Source organism: Halichoerus grypus, chromosome 6 (genome assembly GCF_964656455.1).
Source record: "Halichoerus grypus chromosome 6, mHalGry1.hap1.1, whole genome shotgun sequence".
In the NCBI taxonomy this organism is placed as follows: domain Eukaryota; kingdom Metazoa; phylum Chordata; class Mammalia; order Carnivora; family Phocidae; genus Halichoerus; species Halichoerus grypus.
The window spans coordinates 70,661,722-70,678,482 of record NC_135717.1 but is presented as its reverse complement, the minus strand read 5'-3'; the positions used below and the strand labels follow the sequence as shown (position 1 = coordinate 70,678,482).

Here is a 16,761-nt window from a genome sequence, read left to right as displayed (position 1 = left end):
ATATATATATATATATATATATATATATATATATATATATATATATATTCTACTTCTCTCATCAAGACTCTTTTCCCTCCCTGTGAGTCTGGGCTGGCTCCTAACCAATAAAATGTAATGGAAATTATGTTCTCGGGCTTCTGAGCTCAGATCATAAGAGATCTTGCAGCTTCTACTTTTGACCTATTAGATTCAAGCTGCCATGGAAGGATGCTTGGGCTTGACTATTAAATGATGAGGAACGACATGAGAAAGATTCAGTCCTTAGCCATTCCACCAACCACCAGACATCTGAGGAATTAAAAATGAACAAAAAGGGGGAGAAGAAATTAATAAAGATGAAGATTAAAGTAATTAAATAGAAAACAGTAACAGCAACAAGAAATAAGACGGAACAGTTAAATGAAACCTAAAATCAGTTAGTTGAAAGCACTGGTAATACACAATCGCCTGACAAACCTGATTGAGAGGAAAACAAACAAAAAAGAAATACTTCTATAAATGAAAAATAAACAGAAAAAGAGATACAGGAAAAAGAAAACAAAATAAATCCTAAAATAGCATAATGTAAACTTCTAACCAATGGCTTTGAAAAAACCATTAAAAATGGACGAATCTATATTAAAATAGATGCACCAATAATCTCAAAAGGAATTGGGACAAGTGGTCAAAGAGCTATCATTTCTTTTAAAAAAGGCTCCTAAATGATTTCTATATAATCTTCAAATTATGTCTCCCTCATTAAAAAAAAAGTCCTTTTTAAATTCTGACTAAATGTATTACATTTGTTATATTAATTTGAAAAGATCAATATTTTTATAACATTAAATTTTCCCATTTGGCAACACTAAAATTTAGATTACAAGAAGTACTACTTACAATTCCATCTTAATAAATTCATATAACTTATAATTAACTGCTTTATCACTGAGTTAAATTATTCCAAAAACCCTCTAATTGTTCTTCCTGACTGCAAAATCCAATCTGTACCCCAAAATTCATCTTTCATAAAGCTGGCACAGTAATCTTAATAAAAAATACCAAATGGATCATTCTTAATATTCTTCAATAAATCCCCATTTCTTACTCAAAATACAAACTATTAATGCCATCCATACTTGGCCTCTCTCAGGATTCCTACTACTCTTCTCCTTAATCCAAAAATCCTATCATGCTCAAGCACTTGAATTTCTCTGAATAGCCTCTGTTCCCTCGGGTCTTTGTCTTTATACATATTATTTCTAAATAGAAATCCTTCCTGTTTTCTAACACCATATTCTCAATTGCTATGTCATAATTCCCTTTTTATATTGCATTTATTATGTTGGAATTAGGGATATTATGTATCAACTATGTGCTAACATATTCAGCTTTGAAATTAATATAGTCAATTATATCTCAATTTTTTAAATAAATTCTTTAGAAGCCTTAGATTAAAAAATTCAGTATTTTTATCAAGTCTGCACCTTCTATATTACATTATATTATGATATATGCAACAAATTTATTCAATTTATTCACATACATATAGAATGCAATTATAGTTACTGTTTATATATTTAATATCCTTAATACTTAAAGAGTAAGTACTTTTAACAGAAAGAGTTCTTGGCACTATGCATAGAAAAAGCAAGTTAAGTTTCTATAAACTTTAAAAATTGATGATCCTTGAAAAGAAACAATAAATGGGGAGATCACATTTGCAAGTATGCTCTTAGTCATTTTAGCCCCACCAAAAAATAGAGAGGATCCTGGGCTATCCAGTCCAACCAGGGTACATCTTATAACTCTTCAAATCTGGTCAAGTTATTTAGTATCTCTGAGTTTCCTCTTCTAAAAATGGAATACAGTAGTCTCCCCTTATCCATGGTTTTGCTTTCTGCAGTTTCAATTACCTATGCTCAACCACAGTCTGAAAGCAGTTGACTATAGTCAGAGATCAATAGTAGCTTAATGCTATGGCACAATGCCTACATAATTTCACCTCACTTTATCTCATCATGTATACATTTTATCATCTCATGTCATCACAAGGAGGAGGAATACTGTACAATAAGATTTTGAGAGAAATCACATTCATATAACTTTTATTGCGGTATATCATTATAATTGTTCTATTTTTATTATTGTTAATCTCTTACTGTGTCTAATTAATAAATTGAATTCTAGCATAGGTATGTATGTATCTATGTATGTATAAGAAAAAGCACAGAATATACAGGGTTTGGAACTATCCACAGTTTCAGGCATCCCCTGAGGGTCTTGGAATGTATCCCTATGGACAAGGGAGGACTACTATGATAGTAATTACTGCTAAGCCTACTAAAATATGGCATATGTGATTTGACTCAGAAAACAGTCAAATATGTAAAATATTTCTATATTCTAAAATTTTAGGTTACAAAAAAATATGTCCTCATCCATATGATTAAGTTGCCAATTAACCCACCTAGTGGATAGTTGCCTAAAGTAAATACACTCTATTTTTCTAACAAATAATCTGAAAAGCAAGTTAATAGAATAACAAAACACTTTATAACATTTTATCTAAGCATGATTTTGTTAAGTACAATTCTGCTGGTCCATATGATGTCTTTGATGAAAAAAGACCCTTTGTTCAGGCAAATGCAGCCCTATGCCAGGGTACACAGTTGGCAAACCATGGGCTGGATTTCAACATCTGCTTTTCCCTTAACCCACTCCCTGCACAATTGTACAAAGTAAGGGCAGCCTTGGGTCCAAATGGATTATTTAATCTACATCCTTGAAAAGAATGTTAGAATAATTACTGGAATCAAATGATCCTCTAAAAGGTACACAACCAACAGCAACAAAAAACTAGTTCATTTAAAAACTAAAATAAAGTTTTATAGGACTTATTAAAACATTTTAAAAGCATTATAATTACTTGAACAGATAGATAACAATACCAACTGATTCTATTATCCATGCTGCCTGAGGAAGCAAAACCAAATATATTTTCGCTAACTGCAAATGCTGAGTAGGGTTCAGAGAACCTTATTTGCAGTTCAGATTTCACTACCAATTTATTCTCTAACCCCAAGCAAGTCACTTTTTAGCTTCTATTGATCTCTGCAAAATAGCCTAGATCAATGCTAGTTCAGAATAGAGTTTGGAAGAGGAAAATAAATTCCTTTAAAATTCTCATTAAAACCATAGACCTTCTCCAGAAAAAATTATACTTACACAAAAAATTTAGACTTTAAATTCAGACAAAAAAGAAATTTTAAATGACATTAGCTGCCACAGACTGAATGTTTATGCCCCCCCTTCCAATATTCATATACTGTAACCTAATCCCCATGTGATGGTATTTGGAATCACCTTTGGGAGGTGATTAGGTCATGAAGGTATTACACTCATGAATGGTTTCATGCCTTTATAAAAGAGGCTCCAGAGATCTCCCTTGCCCTTTCTGCCATGTGAAAACACATGAAAGAAGATGGCCTTCTATAAACCAGGAATTTGGCTCTCGCCAGACACCAAATCTGCTGGTGCCTGATCTCAGACTTCCCAGCCTCCAGAACTGTAAGAAATAAATGTTATTTAAGTCACTCATTCTTTATCAGAGAATCCTACTGTGGTCTGAATTTTTGTCTCTCCTCCCCTCCCCCGCAAATTCATATGTTGAAATCCAGTGCCCAGTGTGTTGGTATTAGGATGTGGGGCCTTTGAGAAGTGATTAGGTCATGAGGGCAGAGCCCTTGTGAATGAGATTAATGTCCTTATAAAAGAGGCCTGAGAGAATGCCCTTGACTTTTCTGCCATGTGAGAAAGAATAAGAAGTCTGCAACCCAGAAGAGGGCCCTCACCCCACCATATTGACACTCTGATCCTGACCTTCCAGACCCCAGAACTGTGAGAAATAAATTTCTGGGGTTTTTAAATTTCATTTTATTTTTTTTAAAGATTTTATTTATTCATTTATTTAGAGAGGGAGGGAGAAGGCGTGCACACACATGAGAAGGGAGGGGCAGAAGGAGAGAGGGAATCTCAAGTAGACTCCATGCTGAGCATGGAGCCCCACACAGGGCTCAATCCCACAACCCTGAGATCATGACCTGAGCTGAAATCAAGAGTCAGATGCTCAACCAACTGAGCCACCCAGGCGCCCCAAATTTCTGTTGTTTATAAACTACCCAGTCACTGATATTTTTTTAAAACACTCTGAATGGACTAAAACACAGTCCAAATGAACTAAAACACTAACTTCTAATATTAATTATATAATGGGATTACAATAATTTGATTAATATACAAAATACTGTTCTATATAAAATAAAATGGTAATTGTGGTAGGCAGAATTCTAATATGGCCAGCATGATCTCCATCCCTGTGGTTATGCTCTGAATATTCCACTCCCTTTGAGTATGGGTGGGACCTGTGATTTGCTTCTAGCCAATAGAAGATAACAAAGTGATGAGATGCCACTTACTTTATTAGATTGTAGTATATAGCTAAAGTGACAAGATATCATTCTCATGATCATGTTACATTATTTAAGCCTCTGTCTTTGCCAAAAAGAGAAATCTTGGGCTGGCCTTGAGGAAGAAGCAAGCTGCTGTGATGTAAACTGCCTGTGGAAAAGGTCCCATGGCCAAGTGCCTCAGTCCTAGGAAGGAACTGAAGTTTGACACATCCACTTGAGCTTAGAAGAGTACCCTAACTAATAGAATGGAATAGAGCCTACCTAACACCTCAATTGCCTTTAGTGAGCATAGGACCAAGCTAGGACATAGCTAAGCCTGCTCAGCCTCCTCCTAACCCACTCAAACCGTGAGATGATATAAGTTGTTTTAATAACTGAAAAATTTATGGTAACTTGTTATGCAGAAATAGGAAATTAAGACCATAAAGCTGAATATTTTATATTCAATATCTCAAGTGGTACTCTCATTTTCTTCCCAAATTTACGTTACCTGATTCTTAAAGCATTCAGGTGCATGCTTGTGGGACCCTTAACTCCAGCCACTCACTGAAATGAGTGGTATGATGCTCTGGCTGTTATTAAAGAAAGTTTAACTTGTACCAAAAAAAAAAAAAAAAAAAGTATTCCAAAGTCAAGATGAAATAAAAGGTTACTTACCTTTCATTGGATCACATAAAAAAGAGTGGGCTCTATAGTTCACAATTACTGAAGAGCTTTTTCTTATTTGATTTTTATAACTCTTATATCTCCTTTTTGAGATAGAGAAGATATTGTTTTACCCATTTTACTGACCAAAAATATAAAGCTCAAGTAGTTTAAAGGGACTTGTCCAGTGTCACAGAACTTAGTAAGACCCTGTTTTAACTCCCAATATGATCTTATTTCCTCCATGCTATTACCTGTAGTTGAGTAAACCATGGTAATCTTCATAACCTTGACAATAAACATGCTTGGATTTACCATTTTATTTTCTGAAACTTACTGAGAAAAGTCAACCAACAGGGAAGAAATATCTTAGAAAGAACTTTAATACACACAAATATACACACATATACATACACATCCCTATGTTCACATACATACTAATGTTGTCTACACATATAATTATCAGAGAATATACTAATTAAATTTAGATGCATAGAGAGAGTATGTGTTCTTACCTGGACTTGAAGCAAATCTCCTTTTATTTTAAGGTCTTTGACTAGAGATTTCTTCCTGTTATTAAAAAGGTTTTTAAATATATCATGATATTTTAAATTGCATGACTGCTTTCTTGAGTAGTACTTAAACCATTTTTAAATAAAATTTCTCAAAAGAAATTCATATTTTTAAGAATCATAATCCATATAAATGATAAATAATTGAATAATATTTCTCAAGCTAATTTCTCATTGGTATGATTAAAAAATGGAAGTGAGATGAGGCAAGGATTTTCAAAGTACATTGATCATTTTTTCCTCTCTGGTCATCTTTTCTTAAGTTTTCATTTAAATTCCAGTTAGTTAATATACAGTGTAATATTAGTTTCAGATGTACAATGCAGTGATTCAACACTTCCATACAACACCCAGTGCTCATCACAGTGCACTCCTTAATCCCCATCACCTATTTAGCCCACCCCCTTACCTACTTCGCCTCTGGTGACCGTCAGTTTGTTTTCTATAGTTAAGAGTCTGTTTCTCGGTTTGCCAACAACACAAGAAACAGTAGGTGTTGGCAAGGATATGGAGAAAGGGGAACACTCTTACACTATTGGTGGGAACGCAAACTGGGGCAGCCACTCTGGAAAACAATATGGAGCTTCCTCAAAAAGTTAAAAATAGAACTATCCTACGATTCAGCAATTGCACTACTAGATATTGACCCAAAGAATACAAAAATACTAGTTCAACAAGATATATGCACCCCGATGTTTATAGCAGCATTATCTACAAAGGCCAAATTATGGAAACAGCCCAAGTGTCCACTGACTGATGAATGGATAAAGAAGATGTGATATGTGTATATAGATATACAAGTGCACTTGTGATGAGCAGTGGGTGTTGTATGGAAGTGTTTAATCACTGTATTGTACACCTGAAACTAATATTGCACTATATATCAAATAACTGGAATTTAAATAAAAACTTAAGAAAAGATCACCAGAGAGGAAAAAATGATCAATGTACTTTGAAAATCCTTGCCTTATCTCACTTCCATATTTTAATCATACCAATAAGAAATCAGCTTGAGAAATGTTATTCCACACACACACACACTGGAACACACACTGGAATATTACTCAGACACTAAAAACAATGAAATATTGCCATGTGCAACGATGTGGATGGAGCTAGAGAATATTATGCTAAGGGAAATAAGTTAGTCAGAGAAAGACAAATACCATATGTGGAATTTAAGAAACAAAACAAATAAGCAAAAGAAAAAAGGAAAGAGAGTGGTCATCTTTTCTGAGACAAAGGTCAAGGCTGTTTGTCCATCGAATTTCTTTTCAGAATTTGTAAAACTCTATAAAGATTGAATTCACAGTTTCTTTAAAAAATAATTTTATATTAGGATTTGACTAAAGCAAATTCAAAATGCAAAAAAATATTTTATATTACTAAAGAAAATATTCACTTAATAAGGCCACTTTACAATAATCCACATGCATAAAAAATAGATAATTGATTTTATAAAATAAGTATAATCAAGAAGTAGAGTAAAAAAAAGAACAGCCCAGACTAAAGAGTTAATGTGCAAATCACAAATCATTAACCAAACCATCAAGGAAACAATGTAAATCCTTTTATCCCTAAAATGATTTTCAGATTTAATTCTGTTTACTTATTCCTTAATATCTTGTGTTTCATTCTCCTCTAACCCCCCTTTAGCTCTTCCTTCTTCCCTTCTCAGTCCTCTCCCACCATCATATCCCGGTCTGCTTATAAAACTATGTATTACATAGTGTTATATTTTTTAGAAACTGTTAATAAGTTATGCTTATATGACCTCAAATTGTATAAAATGAAAATATAAATTAACAAGGAAAAAATATTAACATGTAGCTTTATGTCTTACTCTTCTGAATCCTCAGGTTTTCCTTTGTCTTTTTTCTTCTCAGTTTTTATAGTTTTCTTTGTCCTATTGTACGTTGACTTTGTTTTCTGTGTAATTTTATATAAGCCAGAAATAGATAGTTAATGAGGTAATAAATTAGATGGAAATAAAAGATAATAAACATTACCAAGATTTCAATTTTACTTTGAGAATCACTATGCTATGTTTCAAGGAAAATTATCTAAACAGAAGCAAAACAAAATTAAGGATACAGTCGGAATGTTTCTTATGGCAATTTACTCTATATATAAAAAAATTAAGTTCCCCTGGCAAATTGCAATCAATTCTTCTATAATATAACATATGCCTTTCTGAAAATCATCTCACTATGAAAAATCATGCACTAAGAACTTCAGGATATATGAGAGAAATGAGGTAAGATGCCCAGCATGCAAAAAACACTGTCAATGATACATTTTTTAAAAAATAGAAACCTAATAAAAACAGTTCTGTTTTACACAGTTAAATGATTTAAGAAATACTTAGTATGAGAAATATAGCTAGCTCTTTATTGAGGAAGACTTGAAACTTGTTTGTGGAAATGAGCATTGAATAGGTTGCAACTTGTTATTGTGGTTTTGGAAGAAGGCTTATCTAAAATCGGACAAAAAGTTGTAACAGATGTGGACTCGTGTGGTATACTAAAAACATGGTGAACTGAGATAGCGTATAGAGTAAATTTTCTGCTTTCACCTTCTACTTTTTGCAGATGAAATTGTACATAAACATGTAAAATTCATATTTGGTTCAAATTGTTTGTGTTCAAACAAATTTGCGTTTCAAAGCAAATACAGGAGAACTAACCACATACTTTAAAGTATTCTTGAACTACTGTGTAGTACCAGATTATTTTATATAAGAAATTGAGAAAAAACTTAACAATTAGATTATTGAAATTTTTAGATGACCTTAATAATAGAGACATATTAAGGCACACATTAGGTGTTTATTTCCTGTTTTATACCAAAACTCCCAATAGACACAAATTCAGTAGTGGCAAAGTTCTAACAAGTGAAACAAAAAGTGTAATAATACCAGGGCACCTGGGTGGCTCAGTTGGTTAAGCAGCTGCCTTCAGCTCAGGTCATGATCCCAGGGTCCTGGGATCGAGCCCTGCATCGGGCTCCCTGCTCAGCGGAGAGCCTGCTTCTCCCTCTCCCTCTCCCTCTGCCTGCCACTCTGCCTACTTGTGCTATCTCTCTGTCAAATAGATTAAAAAAAAAAAAAAAAAACTTAAAAAAAAAAAAGTGTAATAATACCTCATAAAATATGAAAAATAAGTATAATTTTTAATGAGAATTGTTAAGGTCCCCAAATACCTTTCTAGTTTAAATATGAGTTTTGGGATATATTCCCTATAGGGAAAAATCTAATATACATTGACAATCAAAAAATACTTTAAAAATGAAAAGGAAAAAGACTAAAAAATAGTGCTCAAAAAAAATGATCAACAGATTATCTGTGAGTTTTGAGAGAACTTAAAGTGACTAATATGCTTATAATCGCAGTACATGATGGACAGAAGAGGTACGGAAAGAAAATATATATTTGAAGAAACAATGGCCAAATTTTTTTTTTGGAGTAATTTTTTAAAAATTTTTTATTGTTATGTTAATCACCATACATTACATCATTAGTTTTTGACGTAGTGTTCCATGATTCATTGCTTGTGCATAACACCCAGTGCTCCATGCAGAACGTGCCCTCTTTAATACCCATCACCAGGCTAACCCATCCTCCCACCCCCCTCCCCTCTAGAACCCTCAGTTTGTTTTTCAGAGTCCATTGTCTCTCATGGCTCATCTCCCCCTCCAATTTCCCCCCCTTCATTCTTCCCCTCCTGCTATCTTCTTCTTTTTTTTTTCTTAACATATATTGCATTATTTGTTTCAGAGGTACAGATCTGAGATTCAACAGTCTTGCACAATTCACAGTGCTTACCAGAGCACATACCCTCCCCAATGTCTATCACCCAGCCACCCCATCCCTCCCACTCCCACCACTCCAGCAACCCTCAGTTTGTTTCCTGAGATTAAGAATTCCTCATATCAGTGAGGTCATATGATAAATGTCTTTCTCTGATTGACTTATTTCGCTCAGCATAACACCCTCCAGTTCCATCCACATCGCTGCAAATGGCAAGATCACATTCCTTTTGATGGCTGCATAATATTCCATTGTATATATGTACCACACCTTCTTTATCCATTCATCTGTCGATGGACATCTTGGCTCTTTCCACAGTTTGGCTATTGTGGACATTGCTGCTATAAACATCGGGGTGCACGTACCCCTTTGGATCCCTACATTTGTATCTTTGGGGTAAATACCCAGTAGTGCAATTGCTGGATCGTATGGTAGCTCTATTTTCAACTTTTTGAGGAACCTCCATACTGTTTGCCAGAGTGGCTGCACCAGCTTGCATTCCCACCAGCAGTGCAGCAGGGTTCCCCTTTCTCCGCATCCCCACCAACATCTGTCATTTCCTGACTTGTTAATTTTAGCCATTCTGACTGGTGTGAGGTGGTATCTCATTGAGGTTTTGATTTGGATTTCCCTGATGCTGAGCGATGTTGAGCACTTTTTCATGTGTCTGTTGGCCATTTGGATGTCTTCTTTGGAAAAATGTCTGTTCATGTCTTCTGAACAATGGCCAAATTTTATTTTCAAATTTGACAAGAACTCCATAGCCACAAACCCACAATAATAAAAGGAAAACTACCTCCAAGACATATCATAACAAAATTATTAAAAGCAGTGATAAGGATAAAATCTTAAAAGCAGACAGAGGAGGAAAGTAGATTATATACAAGGATAAAATGGACAGCAGACTTCTTTTCAGAGACAAAGGAAAAATACCTTTAAATACTAGAAGAAAAGAAACAGTCAAACCTAGAATTCTTTATTCAGAGAAAATATCTTTCCAAACTGAAGGCAAAAGAAAAAAATTTTTGTCAGAAATCAAAGAGCTGAAAAATACATCAGCTGTTGACCTGAACAAAAAAAAAATTATGAAGAATCCTTCAAGCATAAGAAAAATGATACTAGACAGAAAAAAGAAAATATACAAATTAAAGACCAACAGAAATAATAATTAAATGAGTAATTAAATATAAAATATGACTGTTTTTCTTATTATTTAAATCTCTTTAAAAGGTAATAGTTTACAGCTAAACTAATAGCAATGTGTTGTGCAGTTTATATCATAGGTTGTAAAATGTATGAAAATAATAGCACAAAGGCTGGAAAAGGACAAATAAAAATATATTATCTTAAGGTTAAGTGATTTCATTTTTTTTAGGTTTTATTTATTTATTTTAGACAGAGATAGAGAGCGTGTGTAGGGGCAGAGGGAGAGGGGGAGAGGGAGAGAGAGAGAGAGAGAGAGATCTCAAGCAGACTCTATGCTGAGCACAGAGTCCAAGGAGGGGCTCGATTTCACAACCCTGAGATCATGATGGAAGCCAAAATCAAGAGTCGGACACTTAACTGACCGAGCCACGCAGGCGCCCTGGTCCTTAAGTGATTTCATATTACTTGAATATAAACTGCAATAACTTAAAACCAGACTGTAAGCACTTTGCTGTAAAGCAACCAATAAAGCAATCAATTGAGCAGCAAATACAAAAGTAATAAAGATTTTGTTACCTGGAAGTAGGGTGCTATTGTAACATATAACTAAAAATGTAGAAGTGGCTTCAGAATTGGGCAGTAGGCGGAAACTGAAAGAATTTTATGGAGCATGAAAAAAAATATTTAGCAAATTATGAAAAGAAGAAAAATACTTTAATTTGATAAATGATATTGAGAGAGAAAAAGAGGCAGGCACAGGCATGCTGACTGACCACAGAAACAAGTAAACATTCCCTTTAAAATCGGGAACAAATGAAAAATACCCACTCTCATCATGTCTATTCAGTATCATTCTAGAGGTCAGTATCATTCCAGTGCAGCAAGACAAAAAGAAAAATAGCATTACAAATTGGAAAGCAAGAAAATTTAGGCTATTATTATTCACACATACTTTGACTTTGCAAGTAGGAAATAAAAAGCTAATCATTATGACAATGTAGGTAGGTTTTGGGATGCAAAATTCAATACACAAAAATTTATTACACTTCTCTAACAACAGTTTAAAAATATCTTTAAAAAGACAGCAATTAAAATAGCATAAAAATATGAAACATTTAAGATTAACAAAATGAATGAGCTTTATGAAGAAAATCACAACATTGTAAGCATTAAAAAAAACCTTCAAAATGGAGACATTTTATGTTTATAAAAAAATAGGTATATCTTGATAGCCTAGATGTAAATCTCTACAACCTGATGTACAGATTCAATGCAATTGTAGAATTTGACACGTTAACCCTAAAATTTATATGGAAGTGCAAAGACCAAAAATTAAATAAATTCTTATAAATAACAAGGTGCGTTGACTTGTCCTATAAAATATCAGGACCTGTTCTAAATCTCTAGTCATTAAGGATCCCAGGCATTAGCATAGAACTAGACAAGACCAATGGAATAGAATAGAAAGCAGAAACAAATCTTCTTTAAGCAGTGACATTTTCCAGAAACAGCATACCAAAACATACACACCTAGAAGATCCCATTTAGGAAGCTATAATAGAAAACCATATGTTAGCAGAAATGAAATAAATAAGGAGACAGCAAACGGTAGGCCAAATGTGCCTTGTGGCCTTTTTTGTAAATAATTAAGTTTTATTGCAACATAGCCATGCTCATTCATTTATAACTATTTTCATACCATAGAAGCAACTTAAGTTGCAACATAGGCTGTATGGCCTACAAAACCTAAAATACTTATCTAGCCCATTACAGTAAATGTTTGCTGATATCTGGAATAACAAAATGGTTAATTTAGTAATTAGGAAAACACTACCAAGTTATAGCAGACACAGGATATTTGTGCCCAGTATCCTTTTTACCTTTGTTAAGAAACAGCACCACATTTTAAGGTGGGTTCTGCACCTCCCCCATCTCAAACTGTCCTGGTGACATTTGACCTAAGCAAAGTCAATCAGATCCAATCACCTAAAAAATGACTATTATGGAAGGGAAGCAGTTGGAGCTGAGTAATTCCAGAGTCAGTATCCAAAGAGATGGGAGGGTGGGGGAATAGCCATAAACTCCCTCTAAAAATTCTCTGAAAGGACAGAAGTAGCGGCTGTCCATGAGCTCCTATTATTTTGACTCCAAGAGTTGTCCTGGTTCTATCCCTCACCAAATATATTGTTCAATTTCCCTTCAATTCTTTGAATTATCCTAATACACATCCAATAAATCTCTTGCTTTATATAGGTTCAGTTTCTCCTGCTTGCAAAAAAAAGTAAATAAAAACTTTAAGTGACATCTGGGAAACTACTGATTAAGATTTGGCACACAAGGATAGTAATCAAATGTAGCTTTAATTAAAATTTGTTGAATACACATAAATAGACCATTTTCCAAAGAAGACACACAGATGGCCAATAGACACATGAAAAGATACTTATATTCACTCATCATCAGGGAAATGCAAATCAAAACCACAATGAGATATCACCTCACACATGTAAGATTGGCTAAAATAAAAAACATCAAGTGTTGGTGAGGATGTAGAGAAAAATGTATCCTTGTGCACTGTTGGGGGAAAGCAAACTGGTGCAGCCACTGTGGAAAACAGTATGGAGGTTCCTTAAAAAATTAAAAATAAAACTACCTTATAATCCAGTAATCGCACTACTGAGTATTTAACCAAAGACTAGAAAAACACTAATTCGAAAGATTGGATGTACCCCTATGTTTATTGCAGCATTATTTACAATAGCCAAACTATGGAAGCAGCCCAAGTGTCCATCAGGAGATGAAAAGATAAGGAAGATACAGTATACATATACAATGGAATATTACTCAGCCATAAAAAAAGAATGAAGTCTTGCCATTTACAACAACAAGGATGGATCTAGAGGGTATTATGTTAAATGAAATAAGTCAAAGGCAAATACCTAATGTTTTCACTTATATGTAGACTCTAAAGAACAAAACAAACAACAAGAAAAACTGAAACAAACCATTAATACAGAGAACAAACTGGTGGTTGCCAGATGGGAGAGGGGTAGAAGGATGGGCAAAATGGGTAAAGGTGAATGAGAGGTACAGGTTTCCAGTTAAGGAATGAACAAGTCACAGGAATAAAAGGTACAACCTAGGGAATATAGTCAATATTATTATACTGTGTTGTATGGTGACAGATGGTAACTACACTTGTGGTGACCACAGTATAACATATAAAGCTGTTGAATCACTATGTTGTGCAACTGAAACTAATGTAACATTGTGTGTCAACTACACTTCCATTTAAAAAGTTGGTTGTCAAAAAAAAAAAAAAAAGTTGGTTGTCTACAAAAATTAAATTATTAAGAGAGATAATTAAGTTAGGAAAGTAAGCCTCCTTTGGAAGAAAACTGATATATTTGTTATTCAAAATCTTGAGCTTGACATAATTATATAGCCATTATTCTCTTCTTACCATCCTATTACACCAACACTCTTCTCTGAAAAAATACTCTCTCTCAAGATCTCTTCATCACTACTTTGTGTGGATATAACATTACTACTATACATGTAGTAATGCTCCTTCCACATTTCTCCTTCACGTTTCCACACAATGATCAGAAATGCTACAAGTAATTTCCAATGAAAGAAGTTAAGAGCAGTCATTCACTGATTACATCTCACATAGTAAAGTATTGGAAATGTAACCACTGAACTTTAATATATTTTATTTTCAAGTTTTCATTTAAATTTCAGTTAGTTAACATACAATGTAATATTAGTTCCAGGTGTAGAATTTAGTGATTTATCACTTACATACAATACCTAGTGTTCATCATGACAAGCGCCCTACTTAACACCCATCATCCATTTAACCCAGTTGAAGAGTGAAGCAGTAATGATGTGCAGGAACGGAGACAAAAATGAATAAGAGGTATAATCTATCAACAAGCACCAAAGTTTCTATAAATCAAACAAGAAAACCATGTTGTATAACAGACGATACATAAAAGAGGCCCATACAAAAATCATTGTTCTATAGAGAAGAATAATTATAGTTTAGAGACATAAAACCTAAAGATATAACACAAGAAAGCAAAATCAGAAACTGTGGCAACATCCTCAAGTCATCTAAAAAACTCCCAAGTTTTTTGAATGTGGATCTAACACACGATTAAAGTGTTGCAAAATTCCTACACTTGGCCAGACTATTCAATTATTTAATATGATAATTTACTACTTTATATCTATTTATTTACTTATTTTTTTAATTTTCTACTCCTACTTGGAACTATACCTAAATGAAATTATTCCTAACTGAACATATGTGACAGCCTTGATCTTATATTGAACACTTGTGTAGGATCACTGCTTCTCTAACTGATTAAGTAGCAAATTTACTGGGCCTCCTTCTGCTTCCTCCTCTACTAAGGAAGAAATATCAAGAAATCAACATTAATTAATTCAAGAGTACTTTCCTTTATTTTATGTTGACCTTACATTGAAACACAGTTTATAAATTTAAAAGGTTAATAAAAATTTGTTTCTAAACCATTTGATGTTGTCTATACTTTGACTTTTGTAAGCTATTTAAAAATAGCAAAGGACAAAAAAAGCAGACAAATTTTATCCTTAGTATTTCTATTCACTCTGCCTGGTATTGTGAACCTGTACACATGCATTACATAACTGCAAATACAATAAAATGTTTTTAAAATATATTTGAGGAGGTGGGAGAGAAGATGGCAGAAGAGTAGGAGGACCCCAGACTCGTCTCATCCCACAAACACTACTAGATAACTATCAAATCATTCTAAATACTGCAGAAATTATCCTGAAGACTAACAGAAGAAACTCCACAATAGGAGAAAGAAGCCACATCAAAGAAGTTATGAAGTAGGGAGACATGGTTTGGGAGAGAAACATGATGAGTGAGCAGAAGGCCAGCTGAGGACAAAGCAGAAGCAGGCACCCTACACGGCGCCCCCCCCCCCCCATGTGATATGTGTGACATTCCTCAGGCACTCCTGTCTGCCCTAAAGCTAAGGAAAGGAAAAACAAATAGTTAAATAATAGAGATCACAGTCCTGCAGGACAGGAGTCTCCCTCAGTTTACAAATGTCCTAGTGATTTACAAGGAAGAAGCCTTCTTATCAATAGCCGAACTTCCAGAGACCCATAACTCAGTTTCCTGAAGCCCTAACATCACCCTCCCCTCCATAAAATCGAGCGAGGCTGAAGCAGAAAGAAATGTAAATAAAATTCAATTTCTTTTAAACCTACAGCCCATTGATAAGGATGTGTGATAGGAGGAATATAACATTCCTCCAGGAAGCTCCCAACTATCTTACTGTTAATGCCTTACTAGAAGGAAAAACAACCTTAACTTGACAAATAGCAAAACCTCCAGTATCCTGTGTGTCTTCTTTAATACATGAAAGTTTTTTCAAAACCTCCCTTTTCTTTACCTTCCCCCACCCCATAGTATATAATCACCATCCCTCACAACCCCACCGCAGCTCTTTCTGCCCATGGGTCCTGTTCCCATGCTTTAATGAAATCACCTTTTTTGCACCAAAGACATCTCAAGAATTCTTTCTTGACCAGCCTCAAACCCTAAAGTCTTTCCTAGATCCAAACAGACTTTTGGTGCTGCGGAGGAGAGGGAGCTGTGGTCATAGAGAAAGGCAAGTGAGAGAGAAGCACAGAGGGTAATGCACAAGGAAAACATTTCCCCAAAGCCATTGGCTGGGAAAACAAGAGGGGTGGATTTTCATGAGCTCTTGCAACAGATAGGGCTTAAAGACTGGAGTCTGAAAAGTCACCAGGAATGGCTGGTATACACCCCAGAGGGCATTGCCCTACTCCTGGAGAAAAGGCGGGTAAATGACCCAGGGACAGATGGTGTGGAAACAGCAATCTGAAAAATGCCTGGGGGCAGCATTTACAGTGATGCCTCTCTGGGGACAAAGGAGCTGGCTGGTACCATTTCTCTCCCCCACCCCTCAGCATAAACACAGAGCCACCTGAGGTAAGCAGCACAGCACCAACACTAGCTGCCTAACCTGCTTACACCAAGTACTATACCCATGCACTCTGGCAGTACTGCCCTTCTCCATCAAGCCTGCCTCACTCCCAGCAGAGCAGGCCA

The 16,761-nt window shown here is 34.7% G+C and overlaps 1 protein-coding gene across 1 annotated transcript in view; it reads right to left on the bottom strand.

The window, feature by feature from the left end:
• CCDC7 (coiled-coil domain containing 7) overlaps positions 1 to 16,761 on the bottom strand; it is a 195,535-nt gene that overhangs the window by 61,017 nt on the left and 117,757 nt on the right. The window contains exons 13-14 of the mRNA XM_078074143.1: positions 7,512 to 7,597; positions 5,612 to 5,666 (exon numbers count right to left, since the gene is read on the bottom strand). Coding sequence (XP_077930269.1) covers positions 5,612 to 5,666; positions 7,512 to 7,597 — 141 coding nt within the window. The remainder of the gene's footprint in view (positions 1 to 5,611; positions 5,667 to 7,511; positions 7,598 to 16,761) is intronic.